The sequence below is a fragment of the Trichoderma evansii genome (assembly GCF_050947405.1).
Source record: "Trichoderma evansii strain SZMC 28006 chromosome Unknown GGI43scaffold_6, whole genome shotgun sequence".
NCBI lineage: Eukaryota > Fungi > Ascomycota > Sordariomycetes > Hypocreales > Hypocreaceae > Trichoderma > Trichoderma evansii.
The window spans coordinates 803,570-831,086 of NW_028145200.1; the positions used below are offsets into that span (position 1 = coordinate 803,570).

Genomic DNA, 27,517 nt, shown 5'->3' on the forward strand with positions numbered 1-27,517 from the left:
GCCGGCGGTAGGATACTCCGTAATAGCTGTCCTCCACCTCATCATTCCCAGCTATCCATCGACTGCATACCTCGTAATATCTCACCCCTCTATAGCAGCACTATTGCTAACCGCTGACGGCGTCGCATTGGATTCGACTGCGGCCGAGCAGCCAAGCAAACCACCATCATGGCGCAAATTCCGGCTCAGACCCTCCACAGGGATCCCCAGCTATTGTACGTGTCCCCGCGGCGTAGCTCCAGCTGGCACAGCTAACGTGATGCTCCTACTCATAGCTACTGGATCCTTATCCCCATCACCATTGTCATGGTCCTGACAGGCGTCCTCCGCCACTATGCGTCTGTCCTCATGGCAACCACCCCGAAGAAGGCCGACATCAAGACCATCCGCGAGCAGCGTGCCCTCGCCCACGGCGCCAACCTGAAGATGAACTACCACGTTCTGTCACGCAAAGCCTTTGAGACTCGCCGAGACTTCCTGATTGACGGATTTGAATCTGGTGCATACTTGAAGAATCCCCAGCAAAAAGGCCAGCCTCCGGCGAACCCACTGTCGGATCCGAATGCTATGGAGGGCATGATGGGCATGATGAAGAACAATATGGCCATGATTATTCCCAACACATTGATCATGAGCTGGGTCAATGCCTTTTTCAGCGGATATGTCATCAGTATGTCGTTAATGTTCTTGCAGCAGTGATTACTCTTTGTGCTAACCACGCGTAGTGAAACTGCCCTTCCCCATCACCATCAAGTTCAAGAGCATGCTGCAGGCTGGTGTTCAGACCAAAGACATGGACCCTCGCTGGATGTCCAGTATCAGCTGGTACTTTTTGTGCATCTTTGGTCTCCAGTTTGTCTATGTATTCCTCCTTGGAAGCGATAACGGTAAGTGCACACGCAATTCTCTCCTGTAATAGCTACATTGAAACAGTCTCTAACAACCCACCAGCCGCTAGCCAAATCGCCCAGCAGATGCAGGCCCAACAGATGCCCATGGGCCCCATGGCCCCCGGTCAGGATCCTAGCAAGATGTTCAAGGCCGAGGCTGAAAACCTGGCTGTCATTGAGCACTACTCTGTCTTGGACGGTATCGAGGAGCGACTCCTGGAGAGGATCAAGGTTTAGAATGTTTGTAGATTTTTTTTTAAGAAAGACGAACATAATATTATAAATAATTTGTACCCCTTAAACGCCTCTAATCATACCATTAAGCACCATCCCACCATAAGCATACACCGAGACCTTCAGCGGCCATGCTGCCCTTGATCTTGTAGGGAGTCTTTGCCGGCGTGTCTTCAGCTGCAGTAGGGCCGGCCGGGGTTTGGTCGTGCCATTCCTCGTCAATAACCTGGAAGCGAACCATTTCATGGTTATCGTAAAATAGGCGTTCTTCGTCAAAGTTCCATATCCAAATTTGCTCGCTATGGTTACTATTTGTATTATTAGCACCTATGACAATTCGACGGTTGAGTCACGAATGAGAATGAGGCTCACTATTCAGCTCCCTGGGGTAGCTCCTCATACGGCACAAAGATGTCGTCGAAGAAGTCTGTTCTTAGGTGAATTCCAGAAGGAGTCGAGCTGCGTATTCTGCCAAGCATGACCTCTCCCTTAAAAGGTCTAAAGACTATCATTCGAAACTCGACTGGTTTTGTGTAAGCATATTTAGGACATGTGAAAGGAACCTCAGCCAGAGCATCATACCATTAACGTTGACCAGGCCTGTTCCATGGCCTATCAGACCCTCTGACGTCCATAAAACGTCGTATAATGATATGCATAGTCCGATTTTTTGAACCACCTGTACCGAAAGATGAGTTTAGCTGCTGCCGCTTTTGCTGCCACCCAAACATGGAGCGCAAACACTGACCTTGTTTGCGTATTTCGCATTAATGTTATCCTCTATTGCCACGATGCTGTGCTTTGAGAAGTCTTCTGGAGAGATCTGCACCAGATCGGAAAATTTGGTCTATGACTCTGAGGGTTAGTGATGCTATACGAAATACGTACTCATAAATTAAGACGACATACTAGGATAAACATGTTTCTAGATTTTCACAAAGGATCAATCGCCTTATTAGCAGTGATTATAAGCGGCGACGAAAATAAGAAACCATCACGGGTGAGATGCTGTCATCAGATGCATTTCATTACAGCGTCTTGAATAGCAGCTCTCACCAGTAATCGAGTGTGCATCTCATAATCTGGAAGTACGTACAAAAAAGTTAGAAAGCTTGGCGAAATGCTTGCTGAATAAATATACGCTAGTCCTATAATGGCTAGCTTCACGGCACTTCGCTCCAGATCGAATCTCACCGCCTTCTACTGCTAGACTAGCGCACCCTTTTGCCCAAGTAGCATTTCATTTTCTGGGAAAGTCAGACATCGTCAAACATCTTGCCGTCGATTCCATCATCTCAGACGCACCTGAGCAGCGTCTTTGCCACCAACGTCCAGGTCGAGACGATTTCCCGCCTGGAATCTCACTGGCCCGTATCAATTCGTTTTCTCCGTTTCTCAGTTTGATTTCTTATCTGGTTTATCATTGTCGAATTCCTCCTCCTGCTTGCAAGCTCCCCGTCGAATCCGAGAAGTCTCGAAGTCCGACACACTTTCGCCATCTTTTGCGTCCGCCTCTTGCTCGAATATTCCAGCAGCCGATGCTGCCTGACATTGTTTGACCTTCTTCCAACGAAACCAGAACCGCTTCAACTCTTTTCTACATGAATCCATAAAAATGTCGACGTACAACTACGCACCACCTCCCCCTCCGCCCCCTACGTCCGGCGGCGCCAGCTACGGGCAGTCGAGTTCGACGCCTTATGGCCAGAATCGCGGTGGCGGATCAGGCAGTCGTCGAGGCGGCCATTACCATGGAAGCCGTGGCGACTATCACAGCTCGCAACCGCGATACGAATACACTGGGCAGCCATATCCTGCCCAACACGCAGTCCCATACGGCAGCTCTCATCCGCCGGCGAATAGCTACCCAACTGCCCAGCCGCAGTGGGCTCCAGACCATAGCCATGCTTCCGCACATCACGCACATCCGCATGCTCCTGTACCGCTGTCTGCAACAAACTATCACCCAAATTATGCCCCCCAGCCTTATGCTCCGTCTCAATACCCCCAGCAGGCCCCTTATGCCGCCCCTCAACCTTACCCCTATCAAGCTCCCCCTCCTCCACCAAGCCAGGCCCAGTGGAGCGGTCAAGGAACCCATCAGACATATGGGAATAGCAGAGGTCGCGGAGGAAGCTATAGTGACCGTGGAGGCCACAAGCCATCTCAGGGCGTGCCTCCCGTCCGCCATGAATATGATGCGGCACCTCCTCCGATAGTTGGTGGTTTCCCTCAGCCGTACCCCCCTGATCCTCGAGTTGTGCATTACCCTCCACCACAATATGCTTATGCAGCGCCTCCACCTCCTCCTGTTGCCGCTCGCCACCAAGACTCTTCACACGGCCAGTATCCTCGTCGAGGGCGTGGTGGGCACAGAGACGGCCATGGCAAGGGGCGGGGTAGTCATCACTCCCATCATCATGGAGCCAACGATAAGACACGTCCACCAAAGCCACCCAATAACAATGTGGATAACTCTTCAAAGCCTGACAAGTCCGAGTCTCCTTCGGTTGGTAAAAAGAAGAAGAGAAAGACCAATACGCTGGGCCTAACGCCTGGAGTTGACTCGGAAACAGAAGATGATGAAGGAGAGGAAAAGACCCTTACCGAGTTAATTGGTCAAGAAACTCTCAAGTGAGTAATCTAATCTTTAATATTCATGTGCCATGTCCTTATTAACCACGGTTACTTGGTTTAGTATTAGCGATGTTGCGGCTTTTATCGCCGAACGAAAGAAAAAGTTCCCCACCAGAGCGCGCATCGAAGCCAAAAAGGCCGCCGAGTTGGCGCGAAAAGAAGAGGACAAGGCTGCCTCTCTAGAGAAAGAAGCTGATAGACTGAGAAAGCAACTACGAAGAGTCGAGTTTTCCATTAAGAGGAAGCGAGAGCAGGGTGATGAGGGTGATGAGATGCGGGAGCCCTCTGATGACTCGTCTGATGATGAGCCAGAAGTCATGTCCAGCCGCACTCAAACCGCACCACCTCCCTCTTCTTCTTCCTCAGCCAAAAAGGCTGATATTACTAGACATTGCAAATATTACTCTACTGGTGGAACTTGCGGGAAGAAGGGCAAGTGCCGCTTCGTCCATGATCCTCAAGCTAGGGAAGCGGCGATCAAAGAACGCGAGGCCAACAATGGTCGTTTGACTATCCAGCAGCGGTTGATTTTGAACGACAAAGAGCAAGAAGACTTGGCTATCCTCCAATCCATTCAATATCTTCGCGAGAAAGGCCTCATGAATACCGCTGGAGCTTCAGCGGCGGTTCCCCCCAATAATGAAGAAAAGAAACTAGCGTCTACTTCCACCTCCACATCCACATCAGTGCCCACATCTACGCTCACGTCGACATCTGCGCCTACTTCTGTTTCTACGCTGCCACCTTCTACGTCCAGCCTTCCTGCTATCCCACCACAGCCCGCTAAGCGGGAGCCACCTCGCAGAAGCAATCCGCCTCCCTCCATCATTCCCACCGCTAATAGTATCAGCGCTCAGGGGTTGAAGCACTATCAGGGCTGGCTCCTGAAACCGTACGGAAGCTCAAGTGGGAAGCAGTCACGGAGCGACGATCTACCTTGATTGGATTGTTTGAGTGCGCATACATTTCTTTTTCTTTGAAGTATCTGAACAAGCCAGACTCGGATGTTTATACACACGTCAACACGATATAAGATATCGGTTCTACAAACCATATGCATTTTCTGTTTTATTTTGTTTTGTTCTGTTCCTGCTTCAAAGTGTGCTTGCTGTTCTTACAAAAAGAAAATATTCATTGAGCGGAGTTAGCTTGACAGTTTTGCAAGTGTGACAAACGTCGACCTGGGGAAAAAAGGGACAGCGCCAACTGGCTGCTAGGATCTTGAACATGAGCTCGGCTGGATGCCTTGAGAAGCAATGTTCTAACCCAGCTGGGACTATTCACACACATCATTCTCATCGACACCACTCGTGTTTTTTTTTTTTCAATATTTGGTCTGGTGATTCCATGAAGGTTTGCTTGTCTTTCTTTCGAGTTCAACTCGTTTGGCTGCGAGGAGAGACAAGAAGTTAACTGCCTCCACAATGACTAACGATACTCTCTTTCTAATTAACCATTTATAGGATTCGGTTGATTGGGTCGAAAAAAAGGAATATAAAAAAAAGGCAAGGATAAATCTGTTATTTACTATATGTTATTATAAAGGCTGGTGAAATTGTTATTTTCTATGCTTCTCGTTCGAATATACTACTGTTAGCTGCTCGTGGATATGTTTCATAGATTCACGGTAGTCAATACAATTATTTTTCCATAAAGATATTGCTTAAAAATATGTATGAGAAGCATGATTGACAAATTATACACATTGGTCAACTTTCCTTGTCGAAAAATAAAAAAAAAATAAAAAGCTAGCTCTAACTCAGATATTGTCCAATTCCAGACACTATAGTCAGGTCCTTGTTTTTGCGCCTTTGAATGCAAATCCAGTCCTCCAAGAAACACCGCTGACAGAAAATCAAAGCCAAAAAAAGAAGAAGAAGAAAAGAGAAGAGAGAAAAGAGCAAAAAATAGCAAATCGTGAAAAGTAAGAAGAAAAGAATGAGAAAAAGAGAGAAAAAAATATTACCAGAAACAATCCACCAAAAAGCCTGTGGAATACCACAAAACTTTTCTTTTTCTAATGATAAAACTCCGTCGCTAATGACTTGGACAAACGGTCTGCCATTTCCTTGTGTTGCAACGCTGCCCAACGCTCATTCTCCTTCAATTTTGTTGTTTCCCCCCCAACGCCCACTCTCTTCCATTCTTCATTAATTCTGCTCAGTATCCGCGTTTCGAATCGTCAAGTAGCGAGCTTTGTTTCCGCTCCAAAAATGTAAAATGAAAAGTCAATAGCCGGAGAATATGTCGTAGTGAAAGAGAATCACGCATTTGAAAAAGGGTATACCGCCGAGAGAGTGGATGAAAGTCGCCCTCTCCTCTCATTTTTGTTCGAAGCCATCAAACCCTTGCTCAACGTCGATTGGCGCGGAGGGAATCAAGAGCCTTGCGCTTTCTCTCCTCCTTTGCCATTTTGAGTGACTTTTCGAGCTGCTGTTCCCGCTCATCTTCGCGCCGGGCAATTCGCTCCGCCATCCGCTCTTCATCATCGATGTCGTCCATGCCGGCTTCCATGTCAGATGATCCATCCGATGCATAACCATAGCGTTGACCGTCGTCTTCTTCGTCATCATAATCGATGAAGTCATCCATGTCCTCGTCATAATCGTCTTCATACCGTGATCGTCTGGATGAGCTGGATCGGGGAGGAGGGGCATTGAGAAGCGCTCCGCCTCGTGGGGCGTTGCCTTTCTTCAACGCAGCGCCCGGCTTGGGACGTGCTGTTCCGGTGTAGCCGGTAGTCGCCGACGCCGCCTTCTTGACTTTCTTCTCTGGCTCTGGCACAGAAGCCTTCCTGGAAGGTGCCGCAGCCTTCGAAGGCTGTCGAGCAGCGCCGTTCCGATCAGTCTTTGAGGATGCATTCCCGTTGGTGCCATTGCGTTGCCCCGGCTTCGATGATCCCTTGTAGCCAGTAGGGGCTTTCCTGCCTTGAGCACCCGACGGTACGGCCTTCACATCACTCCTCTCCTTGTCCTTCTTTATGGCTCCTCCCTCAGCCTTTTTGTGCTGAATTTTTCCAACCTGGCCCATTACGGCTTGTGCCCGTTGGGCTCGTGCAAGGATTTCCGCATATGAGCCCTTCTTCGGAGGAGCTTTAGGCTTGCTTGGGTCAACCGGGGGTGGTGCTGCCGGTCTACTGGCAACTACTGGTCTGGCCGGTCGACTCGCAACATTGATAGGCTTTGAAGGGATCGGCAGCGGTTTTGGCAGAGCAGATGCCGCGGGTCGCTGTGGTAGTTTTGCAGGCTGTGCAAATAGACGCGGTGTCTTCGAGTCATTCCTTATAAGATCATCATCGGCCTTTCGTTTGATAGAAGCGCTTTGCGGTCGTTGCACGGCTGGCGCAGGGCTGTCCGAGGACTTTCCGCCGCTGATTTGGGCCAGAAGATCTCCGATCTGGTAATATGGATTAGCTGCTGTGCCTATTGATGCCTGAAGATGGCTAGAGGGGAGAAAAGGGTAAAAAGGCGACCTACCGGCATCGTGTCTATCGCAAGACTCCTAGTCCTTCAAAATCGAGAATATTCCAGCTAAATTTCTCACGTAGCCCTCCCAAGTTGATTACACGCGGCGATGCATAGATAACGTCGCTCCTCGGCTCATCTAGCACAGAGGAAGCGAATCGGCGCCGAAGCACGCTCTCCTCAAACAAAGAGGCGAAAATCCTTTGATGTGGCGCTTTTCGAACTGGATGCGCCCCTTGTGGTTATCGAGGAGACGTGCTCAAAGGGGAAATGAAAGGTAAATCGAATATAGTGATATTTAGCCAGCGAAGATGAATGAAATAAAACGGGTATCTATAACAAGGACCACAGCAAGTCAAGAGAAAAAGCGTTAAGAAAGAGAGGCTGGCCTATGCCGGCAGAGCTACGGCTAGAAAACAGGCTGACGCCACACGGCTATAGAACAAGGCAAATATCCACGTGACAGTGAGAGATTATCTGTGGCGGTGCGATAAGAGATGTGGCTAGACCCGACGCCCTAAAGCGAATCGTTTTCGGCTAGCTGCAATTTTAGCGCCCACAATGTAAAATGCCCTGTACTTCTATTTGTGGGAACTTTTTTTCTAAACTTTTGTTCGACATCAAGTCAATCACCACCAGAACTCGAAGTTTCAGTCTCCGCCCAACTCGCGGTTAAAGTGATTGATATCTCGTGTTCCTCTCGAACCTCCTAAAGTGAGTCGCCTCTCTCTTCATAGCTACGTCGCTTGAATCGAACTCGATACCGGATATCACTGTCTGCTCGATCGAGTTTGTAGAATCGGCTGCTTCCACATACCTGCCGCCTTTGGGAAAAAATTTCGAAGATTTCTAACAATTTTCCCCCTCGTATAGAAATTCAAAATGAAGCACCTCGCAGCTTACCTCCTGCTCACCCTCGGCGGCAACGCCTCCCCCTCTGCCGAGGATGTCAAGGCTGTCCTCAGCTCCGTCGGCATTGAGGCCGAGAGCGACCGTCTTGAGAAGCTCATCTCTGAGCTCTCTGGCAAGGACGTCAACGAGGTATGATTGTACCCCCACTGAAATTTTCTCACAGGCATAATCTAACAATCTCTCTCTTCTAGCTGATCGCCGCTGGTTCTGAGAAGCTCGCTTCCGTTCCCTCTGGCGGTGCCGGTGGTGCTGCCCCTGCTGGTGGCGCTGCTGCCGGTGGTGCCGCCGCCGCTGAGGCCGTTGAGGAGAAGGAGGAGGAGAAGGAGGAGTCCGACGAGGATATGGGATTCGGTCTCTTCGACTAAGCGACCTATTTCTAAACAGGATCCGCAAAGTTACGAGCCTCAACGAATTTCGGAAAAGTTACGAGCATGTTGTGCGGTTAGCCTTTCATGGCTCTGGTGGCGTGGGAGGATTAACTGCTCATGGATGGCGCGGCGGCTTTTATAGGCTGAACTGATAGGTCCAATCATGGAAATTGACGACTTGCCATCTTTTTCGAATATCTGTTCCTCTGCTCAAATTATGTGATGCTGGCTCCAACGTGATTTGCTGTAGTTCAGGCATAGGCCGTATTAACTTCTTTTTTCTGCATAAGAGATTTTAGCGTACATGAAGGGAAGTGTTATCAGCCCTCCAAGCTGGAGTATCAAGCCTCCAAAAAAACCGACTTCGTCTCTCAAGGCACCAAGTGGTTTAGCTAGTCTCATTCTTGGAGTGTACTTCATCCAAGTGACTTGTTTGGACTACCCTACACGACCGGTTTTGCTCAATGAAGAGCATTAATGGTGTGCTCAATTTGGTATCATTTTATGGAATAACTAGAGTATTTTGATGCTAATATTTGTTTGTATGATACACTTGTAAAAACTACATTGATTCGGTTTCTTTACCAAAAGAAACCATGATAGATACCTACCCCCCTAAAGATCTTAAAGTCGTCAAAACAGCACTTTTCCATTTTGCTCCAGTAGACAAGCATAAATCTTCCCATTCTAATTGTACAGACACAGAAATAGACAGTATGAAATTTTATCTATTAAATCATATTACTCGGTGCAAACTTATCCGGACGATATGTCGCTTCAGGTGCTGCCCAGGAGAATATCTGATGCCGTCTCGCTGCATCGAGCTCCTCGTACTCTGGCGGCGAGTTTCCCACATCGTAAGAGGTAGGCAACTCGGCAGGCAGAATTTCACTTTGTCGGGTGTGTAGCCGAGCTGCAGGTGGGGGACTGCCAAACTGTTAGTTAGATACGAACAGGCTGAAAACAATATGACACGGTTGAAGTGAAAGAGCATGTATGACATTTATGACTTACTTGTATGATATGATGCTTCTACCATCCAACTCTCTTGCAAGAGAGCTCGCCACCGTCACAGGATGATAAAAGTAGGGCTGATTGTTGACTGGCCGCTCTGGAGGTAAAGAAACCTCTCTAACTTCTGCCGTAGTCCCAAGCTCAGCGGGAGCCATTGGGGCATGTACCGAATGTGTATTCTGATTTGAATTCTTCTTCCAGCGTTTATCGAGCTTTGTTCTGAAAGATCCAAGATTCGGGGTAATATTATGTATGGAGGGGCGGCGGTTGCTGCGGCGGCCGGCGAAGAAGAAAAAGGTTGCGACGATGCCGACAATGGCGGAGCTTCCTATCGCGATGGCGACGATTTGCGCTGTGGTATTTGCAGAGGTGGGCTGTGTTGTAGGTGGATGTGTAGCTGTTTCTTCTCCTTTGGTGTCTGAAAGTTTTGTAGTGATACGAGTTGTCGTCGTTGTCACAGGAGATGCCGAACTTGAGGCCGTTATTGGTGGTTGAGCCTGAGTCGTAGAAGAAGTGGATGACGATGGTGATGATGATGGTGGAATAGGCAAAGTTGTAAATGTTGATGGCAAGGAAGAGATGGAAGATGGAGTAGGAGATGATAATGGCGACGACGACGACGTTGTCGTAAATGATGCGGTACGAATGGAATCGGTAGAAGAGGATATTGATGATCTGGCTGAGACTGCTTGAGATTACTTTGTTATTACGATTATCCACGCTACCACTGAACATTGATACATACCAACAGACGTTGAAGCTCCATCATTTATCGCCCGGCACAGAGCCTTGTCACCAAACACCATGGCCACAAAAGCCGCCAATTGGAAGCACCTCATCGCACGTAAGTAGTATTGAAGAAATAAAAAAAGCAGGTCTTATTTTCAACACCTTTGGAGAATGATGTTATCGGAGAATATGTTGGCGAAGCTTGGTTAAATGAGGGGGGAAGAGGTGAAGAAAAGCTGTCATTTCGGACTTGCTTCCGATCTCAGCGTCAAAAGAAAGATTCCGAAAGGCCATGGCGTTGATCGGATGCAAGAAAGCAGCAAGCTTGCTGCCGAACCGAATACCCTGTTTCTCCTCATCGGAGAGAATGGAGAATACCTGTTGCCGTGGAAAGACCACCTGATGGCCTTGCGCGATCTTGAATCAAGGGTGGGTAAGAGGTAGAAGGCCGGATTTGGAATACTGCAATACTGTCAAACATCGGAGAGCAAGATTAAGAGCATTGCCGGCCTTTGTCGTCAAAGCTTGGTTCTACCTGATGTTCGGCATCTGCATAGGATATCTCAGTTGAACAAGTCTATATATAGCAAAATGCCGAAGTTTAAGGTAGTAATTGTAGAATATGATTATGGTTGATGGTAATCTATCGGGATATCTGAGTATTAGATAGTCTGCCGCCACCCCTGCTTTCCACCCCTTGCTTTTTTCCCGTTTGTTTGCCGCTTCCGTTACTACCTGGTTCGGCAGTTGCAGATAAGGCAAACAAGGGATCTCGTTTGTTTACAATCTCCAGTGACAAGAATCTCTCTCGCATAAAGAATTCGACAGACAGCTCTTCTATGCAGTCTTTTTATGAAGAATTTGATGGCAACGTCCGACTGAGCCAGCTCTATCTTTCTCCAACTCTGTTTCTTAGTCTAACAATACGCTATGGCTGTAGCCGTCTTCACTGAGTTTTCGCTTTGACCTTGCCGCCACTTGGCAAAAAGTCGGTTTCACGTAATAACCTCCAAAAACACCAAAGATAGCAGATCGAGAAACCTGCCGCGCCTACGCCTACGTTGGCAACAACCCATAAATCTGGCTTGCCAGGTGGCGGTATGACAAAAGCCTCCAGGACATGCCACGCCGCCATGGCGACGTAAAAGGTGCTTTGTAGCAGAGCTGTGCCCCACTGGACAAGAGCAGATTGTCCTTCTTGGAAGGGTGCACTCCAAGAAAATGGAGGGAGGCCTAAAAGGTACGCCCAGAGGAGAGTGAGGGCTGTATATGGCACCCTTAGGTCGACTCGGTGTAACAAAGGGAACAATGTCCAAGCTCCGAGGAGATTGGCGAAGCCCACCCAAGCACGGACTTCGCCGCTCATCCCTTGTTTGCCGGCTAGCAGCAGCGTCATCGGCATCAGGGGTAGAAGGACGCTCTTCTCATGGACCTGCCAGCTAAAGAGAAAAAAACCCCATGCGGTGGCCGCAATGGCCAGCGGAAGAGCCGTCTTTCGCGGGCGTAGGAACAGAATGATATTGGGAGGGATTATGGCAAGAAGAGTCATGCCGAGAGCGGCTTTTTGGAGGAGTTCCACAGGGAAATTGCGCAGCTTGATGACAGTGTTGAGCGCACACCAGAAGTTTGCAACTTTGTCTTCGAAAAGGCCACGGGAAAAAGGGAAGATCCGGTGGACCATCTGGATTAGTTGCTCAACAATCGGATAGTAAAAGTGCTGAGTATCAATGTAATTGGTGATGAATGAGAAAATGGGAAGTGGTGCCACAGACCCTTCAAGCTCGGGCATAGCGTCAATGCCGCGGTGCTTGTCGTAGAGCACGCCAAGCGCCAGAGGCAGAATCAGCACACCGAAAGAGATGATGGTGACTAGTGCGATACCGAATAGCCTGCTGGGATTAATGCCTGTGGTGATGCATCTTCCCAGAAGATATGAGAAGACACCAAAGGCATAATAGAGTGCCATCTGTTTAAATCCAAGGGCAGACACAAAGAAGACGGCTGCCCACATGTACCTCTCAGCAAGCATGCTCGACATGCTGGCCACCACGAAGCCAAGCATAACGGTGTTGTACTGGAAGTGAACGTGATCGATGAGAATCGTAGCTGGCTGCATGAGAATAGCCACGAGGGCCAGATTGCTCGTCCAAGTATTCACCCCATTGAGTCGGCTAAATCGTCGTACAAAGACAGTCGTGGCGGGAACAAAAATGAGGAACTCGGAGACAATGACAGTTGCTCTCATGAAAATCTTGAGTGTTGGATCGTGGGTGCCGCGCGAGGACACCAGGGCAAACCACTCTGGATTGATCAAGCTTCCAATCTTGCCCAGAGCCCAGCTATGATACGCCGTGAGAGGAGGATAGTCGAGTCCCCACCATTCCAAATCATGGAAATACCATTGGGAAATGGGCAGGTTCGCAGTGATCTCCATCCAATGGCGCTGGGCCTCGTAGTCGCCAAACAAGGGCGGTCGTTGGAATCCTATTATAACACGCCGTCTTGTCAGCCACTGATCAGAGGAAAGCAGACATCGCATCGCCATTTTCGCAAGTCTCACCAGAGTATCCCCAGAGCCCGGCAGCCCATCGAAACAGCCCAACTACCATCAATATCAGCGGCAGCACCTCCCATTGGGACAAAGACGTGCGCGCTGGCCATAGAAAGGCTGCCAAAGGGAACGACGGCGTGCGCACGAGGGCTTCGGATCGCACCCGCACAGGCTTGTCGATGTCATTGTCGGATTTCTTGGGTTTCCGCCGAGGCTTGTGCGGCGCTGGGCTTGAGGACGACATTGTCACCGCATGAGATGAAGACTGTGGCCCGCAATGCTTGTGATATTCGCAGATGGAGATGGACACTTGGAGCTTTGGCGTCAGGGCATCTCCATATTGGGAAACTGATGTAGTGGAGCTCCAGGGAGTCTAGCTGCCAGACATACAGTGCAAAGGGCGCCGTTACAGAGCTGATAGCACTATAGCGATAGATAATTCGGCTACGCAGACCGGCAGATGCTCGGAAAGACTGCCACGCGCCAAGCCGTAGTTAGCTAATCATTACGTTGTTTATTAACGCTTTTCTCCATGGACTTTTGGGGATTTTTGGGGATTTTTGGTGGGGGGAGAGCAAACTCGATTGAACAAACAACGCCAACAAAGCCTCCATTGTCATCCACGCTTCACTCGGCTTTTGTTTCGGCGCAGGCGGATCTCTCTCGCCGTGGCCGCACTGCCCTGGAATCCGAATTTCTGCTGATTATGGCGAAGAGATAGTCCATCTCAAGTACTGCACTGATTGGCGACTGCGCTGCCCGCTACGGACTGCGTCGCCTGTCAATGCCCTTTGCTTTGCGACAATTCATCGCAGCCGACATATACCAGATGGCCATGTTTCTCCCTAGCAGATTTGCTGCCTCGCCGCCATTGCGAACGCTGTATCACGGTTTGTAGCCCTGATTGACTCGATATTGCTGCTCAGCGCCACCCTGTTTGCTAACGACCTGATAGCCTCCAGTCGCGCGTCCAGACCTCGCCAGGCGTCGCAGACTTTAGCCTATAAATCCATGTCACAGGCACTGCGCTCTTATTCCAGCGCACCTCTATCCTCGTCTCCAAAATTCTCATATCACATCGCCGCGTCTTTTATCGCAAAGGACCGTCCATATGACCCCTCAACTCACGTATTCCACTTCAACCCGTACAATCGAATCCAGCCTCCCCGACATCGTCGAAAGTCCTCGCGACCCGAGTCTGGCCACGATGCTTTTTTCGTGAGCCGAGTTAATGAGTCCGGCTCTGTAGCGTTTGGTGTTGCAGACGGAGTAGGCGGCTGGGTGGATTCTGGAGTCGACCCGGCTGACTTCTCACACGGGCTATGCGACTACATGGCCGCTGTGGCATATGAATATCCATCTGGAAACGGTATGCCTCTCACAGCAAGGACACTCATGCAAAAGGGATACGAACAGGTATGCGAGGATCCAAATGTGCCCGCTGGCGGCAGCACGGCTTGTGTTGCGATTGCGAAACCCGAGGGCGTCTTGGAGGTAGCAAACCTTGGCGATTCGGGCTTTCTACAGCTGCGACTAAACGCGGTGCATACGTACTCCGAACCACAAACCCACGCGTTCAACACTCCATTCCAGCTTTCAGTCGTCCCGCCAAGTGTTGCCGCTCGGATGGCAGCCTTTGGCGGATCGCAGCTTTGTGATTTGCCGCGGGATGCTGATGTGACACACCACCACTTGCGCCATGGAGATGTGCTAGTCTTTGCTACCGATGGTGTGCTGGACAACTTGTTTAATCAGGATATCCTCCGGATCGCCAGTCGAGTCATGGCGACGAGCGGCGCCTGGAATATGGCTGCCAACGAGGCGGTCACCGTAGCTGATTCTCTGGACAGTCTTACGGGATCTCCAGAGAATAATGCAGCAGATGGCAAGATGAAGAAAGCCGTGACATTGCAAAGTCTACTTGCGACTGAGCTGGTGTTGGCTGCTAAGCAGGCAAGTGTAAACACAAAGAGAGATGGACCATTTGCCAAAGAGGTAAAGAAATACTATCCCCATGAAAACTGGCATGGAGGTAAAGTAGACGATATCTGCGTTGTCATCGCCGTTGTTTCGGAAGATGCAGCTGGCATCAAAAGCAAGCTCTAAAATACCAGAGCAAATCGATTCGCAATATTGAATGAATAGAATTTAGACATGCTCAAGGCAAGCACATGGACTATATGGTTAGAGAGAGATTGGATTGGACTTATAAATGGGATGAAGACTGGGTTATTTTGCTAGCAATTCGTCGCATTGAGTTCACGCGGTTGTTTATTTATGTACATTATATAACAAGCTCAAACAAATAATTAAATCAATAGAAACGAGAAAAAAAAAATAGCAAATAGAATGAGGGTCTATCCATTAGCAAATTCAACTCATTAAACACTTTGCAGCAGTGTTAGCAAAAAAAAAAAAAATGATTGAAGGTTGGAGATGGGTTGAAGGTTTTATGATGTCATCGACCTGTTGAGTTAAAGATTGACATCTCATCCACTGTTACAGTGCCATCTTCATTCACAACAAAGAGCCATATGAGATATCAATGGTTTTGAAAGGATCATAATGAAAGAAATATACCTGGTAAGGTTGCTATTCGCGCGCACTTTCTGCAAGCGTTGCAATCCCTGCCACTTACACGATATTGAACAGGCCGGTGCCACAGCGGCTTTCACCGTCGATATGCTCATTTATCCTCTCGATACGCTGAAGACGCGCTATCAGAGCCAAGATTTCATGCCAAAGAATGCAAAATCGCCCAACTCAAAGCCTCTGGCCTTGCGTGGCTTGTATCAAGGCATAGGAAGCGTGATACTGGCTACCCTTCCAGCATGTACAGCATAATACCAGCCCTTGTTTCCTCTATACTGTGTATTGCAAATAATCTATATCCAAGTGTAAACTGACTTTTATTTTCCCAGCTGGCGTATTCTTCGCCACGTATGAAAGTGCAAAGGACATATTCGGGCGGCATTTGTCTGCGCCGGAGCCTATGGTTCATTCGTGTGCCTCAGCTGTCGCTGAGATGGCATCGTGTCTCGTCCTCACTCCAGGTGAAGTAATAAAGCAGAATGCTCAAATGATACGCACTGAATCTATGGGATCAAGTTTGCAAAAATCCACATCATTGGCGGCATTCCGTCGCATAGTTGGGGCGGGAAATACAACAAGGAGCTTGTTTTCAGGTTACACAGCGCTGGTCGCACGCAATTTGCCTTTCACGGCCCTTCAATTTCCCATGTTTGAGTACGCAAGAGGGCGCTTGTGGGACAAGAGACTGCGTCCTAGAAAGGATCAGACGAAAGGTGTGATGGAGACGGGTATAGTAGCTGGATCGAGTGCGGCGATAGCCGGGTCACTGGCTGCATTTGTGACAACGCCAAGTGATGTGATTAAGACCAGAATGATGGTGAAGACAGACACTGGCGATGAAAGAAGCAAAGCTCAGCGGCATCGTAGGGGAGCAATCACAGTCATGGAAGATATCTGGCGTGAAAGGGGGGTCAAAGGATTCTTTCGAGGAGGAGCATTTCGTTGTGCTTGGACGGCAGTTGGCAGCGGTTTATATCTAGGCATGTATGATGCCGCGAAATTATGGCTTGGGGGCGAAGAGGGAGTCCAGGCAGATGATTGAGAAAAGCGTTGATCAGTATGATGAAATCGCAAGAATTCTTTTGTTAATTTAAAGTAGACTATTTATTACAAGATAAACATGGGACATTCTATTAGACTAATAAAATTGCGTAAAAATGATATGTAAAGAGAAGGCATGAAAATACATGTATTCAGCTTTGAGGGCTACAAACTTTTACGTTCACGACGAAGCATGTTACACAGTGAGATAGAGATAGCGTCCAGTTCTACGATTGTCTGCTTACCATGCCCAAGTGCTGAGTCATCCCAACTCCGTGTTGATAAAGTCTTGTTGACAAAGAATATTTCTACGTTACAGGTAGATGTGCTGTGATTGGGGATAATGAAATGTTAAAAGAGAGATGTATTACTGATATTTCTGCTTGACGGCTAAATAGCGTAGGCTACTGCGGTGTCGATGCGTAGAACCAAAGCAAAGAAAATAGATTTTCTCAAAGATCCCCTATCAAATGTCTGACTACAGTATGGCACAGAACCGAGCAAGAGTTCCATAGGAAACGGATCGAGTTCAAACGTTTAAACGGCTGAATAAATCGCAGCAGTTCCATTCTAATATTCTAACGATTCACACAAAAACATTCGCCAACGTCATACGCTGTCTTACAAGCGGTTTTGTAGGCATCACTCTTCCTGCAGCTGAATGTATACCTTCTGCCATCTGATGTACAGCTGCAGCCAGCGAACAGACATTTTTCCATCGTCGACTGAGTGCTGCACACAAGCTTTGCTGGCTGCAAAGCATTATGTAGGACTTGTTGATTATCTAAGATCCGTTCGACATCTTTTAATGTATTTAAGTCATTGGTAGAAGTGGTGGAATGGCTTTCGTCGTCGATAATTTCTGCGTAAATTTTCACGGTCCTAGCTAAGCTGGGTGTCGCAACAGCGGCAATTACCAGGGCGAATTTGATCTTATGACTGTTAGTGCATGTTCGTTTTGAAAAGTGACTCTATACATCTTGTAATTACCTTGTTCCACAACATCTTGGTAAGATAATGGTTTGATTATAACGTGTCAGGGTGAGTTTGCCGCGTTTCCAGTCTAATGTAATAGATAGGTAAGTAAAGACGACTCATTATAGAAAGCACAGCAGCATGCAGTGTTTAAATAGCTCGCCGAGAGTGATATGAATTGCCAATAGATTTCTAATGATCCTTGTCTACTCATTCCTTTATTCATCACGACGCTATGTGATACTCTCCGATCTAGAGCACAACGTCCCCGAGATCCCGCATAACCGCCCCCGGAGCTTTACTCTAAAAGGCCAAACCCCATAACTGGGCGTATACACCGTTGCCAGCTGAAAGCTGAATACTGGGGTAGATTTCACTAGCCAAGAGAATGACACTCGCCTGACTTGGTATTGATAGGCTAGGTTTTAAGTCAGGAGCAAGAAAAGGGAGATATATTCTCTTGTAGTATTGCCACAAGTGTAATAGCGTATCCGACATCCGTAGCGCTTATAGCTGTCCATACATCGTGGACGGTATAGTAGTAGAGGCCTGTGCTGTCGGCGATGGTTCATGTTATTTCACTGGAAGCGGGATACGCTTCTGTGCCGCCATGGCGTTGATAGCGAGGGCAGTATACGTACATGATCTTATATTAATTTCTGAAATACTCACAACGTGTAGTTACTGTGTATGTGCTAAAATATGAGAGCCGATGCAGTGGAGCTATTTACCGTCAACGAGTCCCCGATACATGAAGTAGAGGCTCCATTATGATGAGACACTGCCTAAGCCTTTCCGCTGCCACCTCTCCCGATGCAGCGCATGAACCTCCAAATCCAAGCCAGGAATTGGCCCTTCAACAGGTATATGTGGAGCTACGGTGTTTATTGGAAGACCTGCAACGGCGCCCTGTGTAATGTTTGCCTCCTCCATCCAGCTCTTGTACTGGTTTGTGGAAGTAATGTACACAATGCGGCCCAAGCCGACGTACGCATGCGCAGCCGCACACATGGCGCAGTGCTCGCCAGACGTGTACACGGTAGCAGATGCTCGATCCTCTGGCGTCAGATTTTGCTGCGCCCACCGTGCAAGAGTAAGCTCAGGGTGCAGCGTAGCATCGGCCTTCATATCACCCTTTTCGCCTGTGATGATTCGATTGCGATCTTGGTAAATAATCTTGTCGTTTCGATCTACTAGGACGGACCCAAATGGGGAGTCACCCGCCTCAAGGGCTTCGCGAGCGAGACTGACGCAAAGCCGAAGGGCTTCTTGGTTATGCGACTGTGCCATTTATTTTTAGATATGGATGTATGTTGGATGTGAATCCTGTGAGCTGGGGAGCTAAAAGTGAAGTTAGAGTTGGAAGGCCTATGTAGCATGTAAGTTTGTTGGACGGAAAAAGGCTCAGAAGTTGTAGTCGCTGTGGGTGGGCCAGTTAGTTTCTACGTCGCTGACGAATCATGTTTGGTCATTTTTATAAATAATGCTATATATATATCTATATATGCAGTTGGTCGCTACCGCCAGACAGTTCGTGTTTCATACTATGAGATACGAGTGTAAAGAATTGATCTGATGATTACAATTTCGGCAAAGGTATGAAGCAACAGTTGAGATTTAAGCGCCCCGCTATTCTTTTTTTAAACTCCGCCGCGTATACATGGACTTTTGTTCTCGAGCGACTTACAGTACTCGACGGTGTGATAGCAATTTAACATCTCACAAGAGCTCGAATAGGCCGAGCTTAGCTGGGCGGTGTAAGGGGATTGTCCAGCTTAGCAAATCCCTTCTGTGTAACTGACGCTTGGATCAGCCGGCACCTATTGGGAGCTGTTGGTGGGAGAGATGCGCTTCGGCTGCTGCCGCCACATTGACCACTTTGCGAGCTGTTCTTTCTTCAGCACCCAGGTACCCGTAATCGTATATGCACTGGTGTTGATAGTTAAAACTACAACAGCAAATGACGGATATACTACTTCGTAGATATAGCGCCACATGCTAGGGCGGGGACATGGCTAACTGACTAGCCGCCGCCTGTCCGCCGGCCAAGTTCTTGAGCTAACGGGCTACTAAAATTAATAAGCCAATCCTCGCCACAATTTCATTCCCATGAAGGTGGATTCGAAACCTCTCTAAGCGCTTAAGCTGAGCGCTTCCACTGCCAGTAAGATATGAGAGCCTCATCCTCGGCGTTTAGCAAGAGAAGCGCTGCTGCCTAGGGTCCTCCTGCACGAGCTCTTATATTCCCTCGGTGTTCCATGGGCTGGCCTGGCGGAAAGCATCAATCTCGTTTCCCCGCATCCTCTGCAAATCATTACACCGTTGAAGTAAGTCGGTATCATGGCAGAAGCTATCGGAGTAGCCTCCGGGCTATTGGCCTTGGGCCAATTTGCCTTCCAGTCCAGTGTTGCGCTTTACCAGACAATCAGTAGCTATCAGTCTCACACGCAGCGAGTTCGTGACCTTGCGGAGGAGGCAAGCGCACTTAGTGGCGTGCTGGGTTCGCTGGTCGAAACAGTCCAGGCTACAACTGATATTGATCTTTCTTCCCTTGAGATGCCTCTGCGACAATGTGGCAAGGCTTGCCAAGTGTTTGAAGAACAAATACAGAAAGTCTCATCACGGTCTACGGGTGCTCGAGCGAGCGTTCGCGATTGGGCGAAGCTCAAGTATATGGGCGAGGACATTGATGGATTTAGAAGGCTGCTGGCCAGCTATAAAATGACCATCACGGTTGCCCTCACAGATGCCAACCTGTAAGTGCTTTTTTTTTTTTTTTACATGTGCCTTGGACAAGACAGTTCTGACTTATTACCCTGAATAGCCGCAGATCCGCAGTTACATCTGAAGCCATAGAGGGCTACAACGAGCTCCTCAACAGTGCCAGAGAAGACTTGGAGGAACGTCTCGATACAATAAACGAGAAGCTGGACGCTATGCTAGGCAAAAGCGTCGCGGGTTCTACGCCAAACACGTCTGAGCTGATGCAGATCAAAGAAGAGAAGCTAAGCACGGAAAAGAGTCTTGCAATTTGTGCCCAGCTGTCCATGCACATCAACCAACTCCAGTTTGTGACAAATCCTGCCCCCAGTGCTGGTGGGAGTACCGATACTAGCTCTATCCCCGAAAAAATCACTCATGAAGGTCTAGAAGAGTGCAAATCTAGCCTTTCTCGTATGGCGGAAAAGCTGAGAGCACATGAGAAGCTGCTCTTTAGCCGATTGACGGAAAAGATGAAGGCTTCAACGACATCCCCTGAGGAAGTTGGAGAAATTGCAAAATTACGAGATGAATGGGAATCAACCTTCCAGTCAATTGATATCTTATCAAAAGCAAATAATTATCTTGAGAATGAGGCAAGCGTTATAGAGAACCACGCAACGGGCGACGCAATGCAGGTCATGGTGGCCACTGATGAGAAGACTCTCCACGGGACGAATCGAGGACTTGGATGGAGGTCGAGACAAATTGGTGGGCGCATGGACAATGAGACAGTGCGGGCGATATCGCGTGACATGGTTTCTGTTACCATTCGGAATATCCAAAACGAAGAACTGCAGCCGCGCTCAATTACCCCTGCAGCGCCAGGCGAAGTGGGAAGAGATACTCGAGATACAGAGTTTAATGAGAGGTATGGGGGAGGATTCAAACTGACATCTATGAAATAAGCTAGCCAATGTTATATAATGAGCTTCAAGTATTTTAGTATCTGTTCTATTAGCATATAATTATCACTAAAGAAGGCGCACCAGCCGAGCTTCAGGGCACGAGAGAAATGCATCACAAGGACTGTCGTGAACTAAAAGTCGTCACTTATGTAATGATTTGTGAACAGCGAGTGGAATCACATATATTGTGTACTGGTTAGTCAACTTCTACTATACCTACAATGAATCTTGAATCGACAAATCTAACATGGCGTTGAGATCAACTGTAACGGCCATGACAAAATACGTATAGATGTAGCATTGTGTTGGAAACAGACCGGACCGATGTTTACTGATCTGTAAATAGGGCGTCACACCAGATAACCTTCTAGCTTCTGTAACAACGCCAACGATAAAAGACGAACCGACTTATGGTGTTTCTGTATACTTTCCATTTCTGGCTTGAGAGACTAAAAGGGTAAGCACGGATATAGTGGTACACCCGCTGCGGGGATTTAGCGCCTTGATTAGTGCATACAAGTGCTACCCCATCGACTGTCTGAGGAGCTCTAGAGAGGCAGTCCACGACGAATCTGGCTGACTACCCAACTTACGTCAGTGCTTCTCATCAGGCGCGGCTTCACACGGGCGCCGTCATTATTGGTCGCCATCGGAAGCCTCTCCACTCTTTGCCTGCGCCCTCTAGTAGCATAAATGGCTTCGAATCAGATGTCTTTGGCGTCAGTGCCTGACCGTAAAGCAGTATAAAAGCCCATTGGAAACGAGATCTGGGATTTGTGAAATTGTAAAGCTTCTATCTGCTTACACTACGAACATCAAGAGTCTAGTTGCCTCACTCGCTATCATTACAATTGCCACAAGGCCCTAGAGCATCATTGTTTCTTCGTTATTCTACTTGTGTAAGCCGTTACAATGGCGCCTCCCACTGCCACTGCCACTTTGGAAGAAGAGAAGCAGCAGCATACTGTTATCAAGATGAACACTGCCGCTGCTGCCCCAGAAGAGGAAGAAATGGAATCCCGGCTAGCTAACCTAAGCCGTGGCCCCAATCCTCTACAAGGTACCATTTTCTAAATTTACATATATTTTCCCCACGAGTCGTTTCTTCCCACATCAGAAATAGTGTGATTGCCGCCAACTTTGCCGATCAAAGCTCCATCTACTCCTAGTTGTTTAACCCAGCATCCAAGTATGGCACAGGGAGACCTCTGCTAACCGCTGCTGTACCAGGCATCCCTACTTTTCCCTCCTTCCACGAGCACCGTAAGCATATTGTGCTACATATGGCCGCCGTTTTCCGCAACTGGGCTCGCAATGGTTACACAGAGGGGATTTCTGGTCATATTTCTGTCCGCGATCCAGAATTTCCCGGTCTTATCTGGATGAATCCTATTGGCAAGCACTTCGCTCTCATGAATGGCAGTGACATGCTCTGCCTAAGGATCAGTGATGGTGATATTGTTGGCGGTAATAGAGTATGTCTTTGATCAGGGCAGCATCCGTGTCCATTGGCTTGAAGTATCAGGGCTAACTTGGTGCTTTCAGTCCCGTCCTGTTAACAACCCAGGCTTCTATATTCACTCCGAGGTACACAAAGCACGCCATAACATCCATGCCATCTGCCACGCCCACACCATCGCAGGACGTGCTTGGTGTGCCTTTGGTAAACCACTTGAAATGATTACCCAAGACATTTGTGACCTCTACGGAGTACTGGCTGTGGATACTGAATATTCAGGAATCGTTACTGCTGAGCAAGAGGGTAGGCAGATTGCCAAGGCTCTTGGCCCCAAGGGCAAAGCTGCCCTGCTGATCAACCATGGTATCATCACTGTGGGACAGACTGTCGACGAAGCTTCCTTCTTACTGGGCTTAGTGGAGCGCAGCTGCGAGATCCAGCTCAGGGTTGAAGCTGCTTGCGCCGGTAATCCCAACTTGAAGAAGAGTATTATCCCACATGAGCTCGCAATGAACAACTTTAATATGGCAGGTGAAAAGCACTGGCTTTACGAAGAAGCTCAGCCCGATATCCAGCTCGAGATTGAGCTTGCGGGAGAGATCATCTCACGGGGCTTGGATGATGTGAAAATTGATACCCCATAAAGATGGCAGAGAAATAAGCCGAAACATTTTTTTTTTTCTGTTTGCGCGTGATTTAGATACGAATTATTCTTTACATCCATTTTATGAAGCTCATGGATAGGTGTTTAAGTAGTACAGCTGCACTACATACAATTTAGAAGATGCGATTTTAAGTCACTACAAGTGTACTCTTAGGCGTTAGGTAGAAACTGCTGTCCAACAAATGGGCAATTTTAGGCCACAATGCTGTATGTTCAAAGTGATTCGCTGGTATTCAAACTTGTTGTGTTTGCCAATAACCCCTTGCTTGGTATTACAACGCATGCATGGTGGCAGGGAGAGGCGCGACATTTGGTGGGGCACTCCAGACCAGCATTTTTAAGGGATACACTCTCATGTCGCTCGGTTATCTTTCAGAAGCTCGTTGGCCTTTTTTAAATACTTATTTCGTAATATGTCTGAGACTTAGGAGTGCTATTAGTCGCAGAAATCACGTGGATAAAGTGGATTTGCTAGCTATGCTAGAGTACTCGTACCCATAGGAGGTAGTTAGACGAGAGAGTAGTGTGAAGGGAGCCATCAATGGATAGATGGTGCCATACGTTGTTTTTGACCTATGCACTCTTGTTTGTCAATTGTTCATTTTTCGTTTAGAATATCGTTTTCGCCAGTGTTGTCCATCAGAATTATTGTCTGCTATCTTCACCAATATGCCGTTCACAACTCCGTCGTACATCCCCAAGCTTCCTCTCGACCCTCCAGATTCCGTACCAATCCATGAATTTCTCTTCAGTGATGGAAATAAGTACGGTAGATACCCAATTGCAGATTCTTTACCACCATTTACTTGTGGCATTACTGGGAAATTTCATTCTGCCGCTGATGTGAGGGATCGCATCGAGTGGCTTTCGGCCGCTCTGGCATTAGAGTTGGGCTTTGATGTTAATAATGGGAGCGAGTTCGATAAAGTAATAGGGCTGTTTGGCTTCAATACGGTATGTAATAAGATTTTGGATAAATAGTGCTCTGGCTGACATGTATGCGCATCAAATAGATCGATACCATGCTCGTCTCATGGGCAGCACATCGCTTCTCGGGAATTTCATCGCCTATAAGCCCCTCATATTCGACAGCTGAGCTTACGAGACAGCTCAAGACAGTCAAATGCAAAGCACTTTTCACGTGTGCAACACTCCTTCCCACGGCCCTCGAAGCGGCGCTCGCAGCGGGCATTCCCAAGGCGCACGTATACCTCTTAGAAATTCCCGAGAAAGCACTGAAAAGCGCCAAGGTGCCTACTGATATCAAGTCGGTCGATCAGCTTGTTGCTGAAGGAAAGAAGTTGGCTCCTTTGCCACAGCTGAAATGGTCGCAGGGTCAAGGTGCCCGCCAGACAGCCTTCTTATGCTCTTCTAGTGGAACGTCTGGGCTGCCAGTAAGTATTCATTTCTTGTTGCTGGCGCTGTTTTCACATTAAGATTTATCGAATCTGACATATGCCGCCTAGAAAAATGTCATGATCTCGCATAGAAATATTATCGCTAATACCCTACAAATCAGCACATACGAATCGAATTATAAGAGTGGAAAGCCAGAGGCTTTACTTGCTGTACTCCCCATGAGCCACAGTTACGCCTTGATTGTCACAGGGCATGCTGGAGTGTATAGAGGCTACAATGCGGTTGTGTTGCCCGGATTTGATCTTATTGATGTGCTCGAAGCAGTGCAAAAGCAGCACATAGAAACCCTCTGGATGGTAAGAACAGTCCATCTCTGTCGTCACTCACTTGGTGAAAATATACCATAAGCAAGCTAGGCTAACCTGTGAGCTATAAGGTCCCCCCCATGGTCGTGGCCTTGATCAAAAACTCGGATGTCACTGAGAAATACAATCTCGAACACGTCAAAAGTACTGTGGTTGGCGCCTCCAATCTAACAAAAGAGGTTAATGAGGAGTTTACTCGCCTTTTCCCCAACTGCAAACTCATCCAAGGGTATGGCCTCACCGAAACTTCAGTAGTAGTTTCTATGCAGAACAGAGCAGATATCATGTTTGGCTCTTGCGGCCACTTTATTCCCGGATATGAAGGCCGACTCGTGGATCGCGATGGCAAGGAGGTGACAGAGTTAGACACGCCTGGAGAGCTTCTTTTGCGATCGCCCACGATAATGCTGGGATATCTTGATAATGAAAAAGAAACAAAGGAAGCATTTACAAGCGACAAGTGGCTACGGACCGGCGATTTGATGGAAATCCGGAAAAGCGTTGATGGCCACGAACATCTTTTCATCGTCGATCGAGTGAAAGAGTTGATCAAAGTTAGGGTAAGTTAGCTTCTGCTACTAGAATCTGTCGCCAAAGGTATTCTCCGTTTGTTTTGGGCACTAATATTTGTTAAGGGCATGCAAGTTTCTCCTACCGAAATCGAAGCTCTCCTCTCTAGACATCCTGGTGTCGCAGATGTCTGCGTTGTTCCACTTCCTCATAACATCGCCGGCGAATTTCCGCTCGCATTTATTGTGCGGACACTAGCTGGAAAGGAGGAAAACGAGCGAGCACTAAAACAGAAAATCAACGAATTTGTCAATGCAGAGCTGGCGGATTATAAGCACTTGGCTGGAGGTATCGAATTCCTCGAAGCACTTCCTAAGTCAGCGAGCGGAAAGACAAAGAGGGGGGAAATGAAGGAACGAGCCAAAAAGATGGCTGATTTGAGCAAGGCAAAGAATACACCAAAGGTGCTGGAGGTATTTGTATATGAGACCTCTTCTGATGACGATAGTGACGATGATGAGTGAACATCTCGTAAAAATTAATTCTACTCTCTCCGTTCACCACTTTGGTCAGACGTATTTAAGGCTCTAGTACTGTTCCTTATTATATTATCCGAAGCAGTAGCGACATTATATTTATTTTCTCTATATGAATGCCAAGTACTCATAAATACAATCCTTTACCTAGGGCATCGTTCATACAAAAGCTTTAAAGCGTTGTAAATTAAGTGCTCACATCATCTCATACATGGAGAGGGGCGATGATATTATCGTACGATTCCCACATGTTTTTTTTTTTTAAAGACATGAGACATGTTCAACGGCTCTGCGTGTATTACCTCTGGATGGATTGTGTGTTCCAGTTATGATGTCCGCAAGAGACATTTGCAGGAGGGCCCAGACTACCTTTACCCCGAGGCCTATAGTAAGCGAGGCTGCCTGGAAGTTCAATATGACAAATGTACTTAAAATTCAACTCAAGTTCTTTGATGCTGGATACAATCCGCCACCTATGAGGATCTATTGAGTCTACAGCATAGAGAGTGCTTAAATTACAAGTCGCGCTATCGTCAAATTCTATGTCGCCAAATATTTCGATACAGCACTGTTCCTACGATACGCATCATCAGCCACCGAGCAATAAATCTGGCTCCTTCTGCACCGAAAGAAGACGAAAGTGAAGTTTTCTTGAAAGAGCACTGTCATGGCGTTACAATACGAGGAGTATGCGTATTTATGACGCATGAGTATAGCAAAAATTGTGAACTATGATGAAATTTTCCTTTTAACTCATTTCGTAAAAACTGACTGGCTCCTCTCCCTTGCATCGTATACGCGTGCGTGTACTTCAAACGGCCTGCTGATCCTCTTCCCCAGTCTGCCCACAACGTTTCATACATATATCCCTCCATTTGCAGGTGGCTTTTGTAAGAGGATTAAAGACCTTTCCAGACATCCAATATACTTGGATGAGAAGCATTGTGGCGCTGAAGGCGCATTTTTTCTTGGTGCCCTCTTAGACAGAATGATGGAATGCGACATTTATCACGCGAATCAACACCATCGTCGATGAATTTGCGTCATGCTTGACTTCCCCCTCTCTTACTTTTGTCATATTTTGAGTGATGTGTGTGCGAACTCAATGTGATGGACCATGAGGCCAGACTCCTGGCATTGATGATGAACGGAGTGCTTCGGGATACCGCGGAGTTATCACATCGATACCTTGATATGCCATACTTAAATCTAATTATGCAAAGTTAAGAGAATCACCTTTAAATATGTCTGAGGCACACTAAAAACAATACTAAATTGTAGGGGTATAAAAAAGTTAAGGGCGAATAAGGCCTTTTGAATAGCATACTGCTATGTTGTATACTAGGGAGGTCATCCGCCATTACGCGCAACGGGAGGACTGTGTTGGCTAGGGATAGGTAAGACACGAAAATGCCGTGTCTTGAAAATCGACTTACGAATCAGTTGAATGAAGTAGTTGCAGTACTAGCATGGAAAGCGGAGAAAGTATGTCCAACAAGAAGAAAATATAAAGGGATATACGACAACGAATAACGATTTTCTCGCCAGT

General features: G+C 47.7%; 13 protein-coding genes across 13 annotated transcripts; 8 read left to right on the forward strand and 5 right to left on the reverse strand.

Annotated features, from left to right (window-relative positions):
• Window positions 1–23: 23 nt before the first annotated feature.
• On the forward strand, window positions 24–1,192 carry GGI43DRAFT_401232 (ER membrane complex subunit EMC3). Its single transcript, XM_083205543.1, has 4 exons — window positions 24–215; window positions 276–670; window positions 726–887; window positions 952–1,192. Exons 1-4 carry the CDS (start codon window positions 169–171, stop codon window positions 1,125–1,127), a joined length of 780 nt encoding a protein of 259 aa, XP_083062141.1. The 5' UTR covers window positions 24–168; the 3' UTR covers window positions 1,128–1,192.
• On the reverse strand, window positions 1,193–2,196 carry GGI43DRAFT_401234 (DNA-directed RNA polymerase III subunit RPC25). Its single transcript, XM_083205544.1, has 5 exons — window positions 2,034–2,196; window positions 1,873–1,971; window positions 1,707–1,803; window positions 1,497–1,647; window positions 1,193–1,432 (listed from the first exon to the last, which is right to left on the reverse strand). The coding sequence occupies exons 1-5, from the start codon at window positions 2,043–2,045 to the stop codon at window positions 1,210–1,212; spliced, it is 582 nt and encodes a 193-aa protein (XP_083062142.1). The 5' UTR covers window positions 2,046–2,196; the 3' UTR covers window positions 1,193–1,209.
• A 112-nt stretch (window positions 2,197–2,308) lies between these two features.
• Window positions 2,309–5,381, forward strand: GGI43DRAFT_401236 (uncharacterized protein). The gene is made up of 2 exons (XM_083205545.1): window positions 2,309–3,758; window positions 3,823–5,381. Exons 1-2 carry the CDS (start codon window positions 2,740–2,742, stop codon window positions 4,700–4,702), a joined length of 1,899 nt encoding a protein of 632 aa, XP_083062143.1. The 5' UTR covers window positions 2,309–2,739; the 3' UTR covers window positions 4,703–5,381.
• Window positions 5,382–5,643: 262 nt separating this feature from the next.
• On the reverse strand, window positions 5,644–7,355 carry GGI43DRAFT_332895 (uncharacterized protein). Its single transcript, XM_083201996.1, has 2 exons — window positions 7,238–7,355; window positions 5,644–7,157 (listed from the first exon to the last, which is right to left on the reverse strand). The coding sequence occupies exons 1-2, from the start codon at window positions 7,241–7,243 to the stop codon at window positions 6,114–6,116; spliced, it is 1,050 nt and encodes a 349-aa protein (XP_083062144.1). The 5' UTR covers window positions 7,244–7,355; the 3' UTR covers window positions 5,644–6,113.
• A 435-nt stretch (window positions 7,356–7,790) lies between these two features.
• On the forward strand, window positions 7,791–8,700 carry GGI43DRAFT_401238 (ribosomal protein P2). The gene is made up of 3 exons (XM_083205546.1): window positions 7,791–7,939; window positions 8,099–8,266; window positions 8,329–8,700. Exons 2-3 carry the CDS (start codon window positions 8,108–8,110, stop codon window positions 8,500–8,502), a joined length of 333 nt encoding a protein of 110 aa, XP_083062145.1. The 5' UTR covers window positions 7,791–7,939; window positions 8,099–8,107; the 3' UTR covers window positions 8,503–8,700.
• Window positions 8,701–9,025: 325 nt separating this feature from the next.
• GGI43DRAFT_332974 (uncharacterized protein) lies at window positions 9,026–10,776 on the reverse strand. Its single transcript, XM_083201998.1, has 3 exons — window positions 10,265–10,776; window positions 9,520–10,207; window positions 9,026–9,432 (listed from the first exon to the last, which is right to left on the reverse strand). The coding sequence occupies exons 1-3, from the start codon at window positions 10,356–10,358 to the stop codon at window positions 9,237–9,239; spliced, it is 978 nt and encodes a 325-aa protein (XP_083062146.1). The 5' UTR covers window positions 10,359–10,776; the 3' UTR covers window positions 9,026–9,236.
• GGI43DRAFT_332973 (dolichyl-P-Glc:Man(9)GlcNAc(2)-PP-dolichol alpha-1,3-glucosyltransferase) lies at window positions 10,777–13,181 on the reverse strand. Its single transcript, XM_083201997.1, has 2 exons — window positions 12,809–13,181; window positions 10,777–12,732 (listed from the first exon to the last, which is right to left on the reverse strand). Exons 1-2 carry the CDS (start codon window positions 13,041–13,043, stop codon window positions 11,195–11,197), a joined length of 1,773 nt encoding a protein of 590 aa, XP_083062147.1. The 5' UTR covers window positions 13,044–13,181; the 3' UTR covers window positions 10,777–11,194.
• A 192-nt stretch (window positions 13,182–13,373) lies between these two features.
• GGI43DRAFT_401243 (type 2C protein phosphatase PTC7) lies at window positions 13,374–15,192 on the forward strand. Its single transcript, XM_083205547.1, has 2 exons — window positions 13,374–13,689; window positions 13,755–15,192. Exons 1-2 carry the CDS (start codon window positions 13,584–13,586, stop codon window positions 14,903–14,905), a joined length of 1,257 nt encoding a protein of 418 aa, XP_083062148.1. The 5' UTR covers window positions 13,374–13,583; the 3' UTR covers window positions 14,906–15,192.
• A 103-nt stretch (window positions 15,193–15,295) lies between these two features.
• On the forward strand, window positions 15,296–16,538 carry GGI43DRAFT_401244 (mitochondrial carrier domain-containing protein). Its single transcript, XM_083205548.1, has 3 exons — window positions 15,296–15,382; window positions 15,452–15,632; window positions 15,721–16,538. Exons 1-3 carry the CDS (start codon window positions 15,365–15,367, stop codon window positions 16,431–16,433), a joined length of 912 nt encoding a protein of 303 aa, XP_083062149.1. The 5' UTR covers window positions 15,296–15,364; the 3' UTR covers window positions 16,434–16,538.
• A 1,637-nt stretch (window positions 16,539–18,175) lies between these two features.
• Window positions 18,176–18,535, reverse strand: GGI43DRAFT_382374 (cytidine deaminase-like protein; the record flags this gene model as incomplete). The annotated part of the gene is made up of 1 exon (XM_083203238.1): window positions 18,176–18,535. One exon carries the CDS (start codon window positions 18,533–18,535, stop codon window positions 18,176–18,178), a length of 360 nt encoding a protein of 119 aa, XP_083062150.1.
• Window positions 18,536–19,456: 921 nt separating this feature from the next.
• Window positions 19,457–21,470, forward strand: GGI43DRAFT_333012 (uncharacterized protein). Its single transcript, XM_083201999.1, has 2 exons — window positions 19,457–20,163; window positions 20,232–21,470. Exons 1-2 carry the CDS (start codon window positions 19,748–19,750, stop codon window positions 21,073–21,075), a joined length of 1,260 nt encoding a protein of 419 aa, XP_083062151.1. The 5' UTR covers window positions 19,457–19,747; the 3' UTR covers window positions 21,076–21,470.
• Window positions 21,471–21,745: 275 nt separating this feature from the next.
• GGI43DRAFT_401253 (class 2 aldolase adducin domain-containing protein) lies at window positions 21,746–23,398 on the forward strand. Its single transcript, XM_083205549.1, has 3 exons — window positions 21,746–22,135; window positions 22,306–22,550; window positions 22,621–23,398. Exons 1-3 carry the CDS (start codon window positions 21,988–21,990, stop codon window positions 23,176–23,178), a joined length of 951 nt encoding a protein of 316 aa, XP_083062152.1. The 5' UTR covers window positions 21,746–21,987; the 3' UTR covers window positions 23,179–23,398.
• Window positions 23,399–23,658: 260 nt separating this feature from the next.
• GGI43DRAFT_401255 (uncharacterized protein) lies at window positions 23,659–26,173 on the forward strand. The gene is made up of 5 exons (XM_083205550.1): window positions 23,659–24,152; window positions 24,212–24,592; window positions 24,665–24,913; window positions 24,994–25,482; window positions 25,558–26,173. The coding sequence occupies exons 1-5, from the start codon at window positions 23,748–23,750 to the stop codon at window positions 25,954–25,956; spliced, it is 1,923 nt and encodes a 640-aa protein (XP_083062153.1). The 5' UTR covers window positions 23,659–23,747; the 3' UTR covers window positions 25,957–26,173.
• Window positions 26,174–27,517: the final 1,344 nt, after the last annotated feature.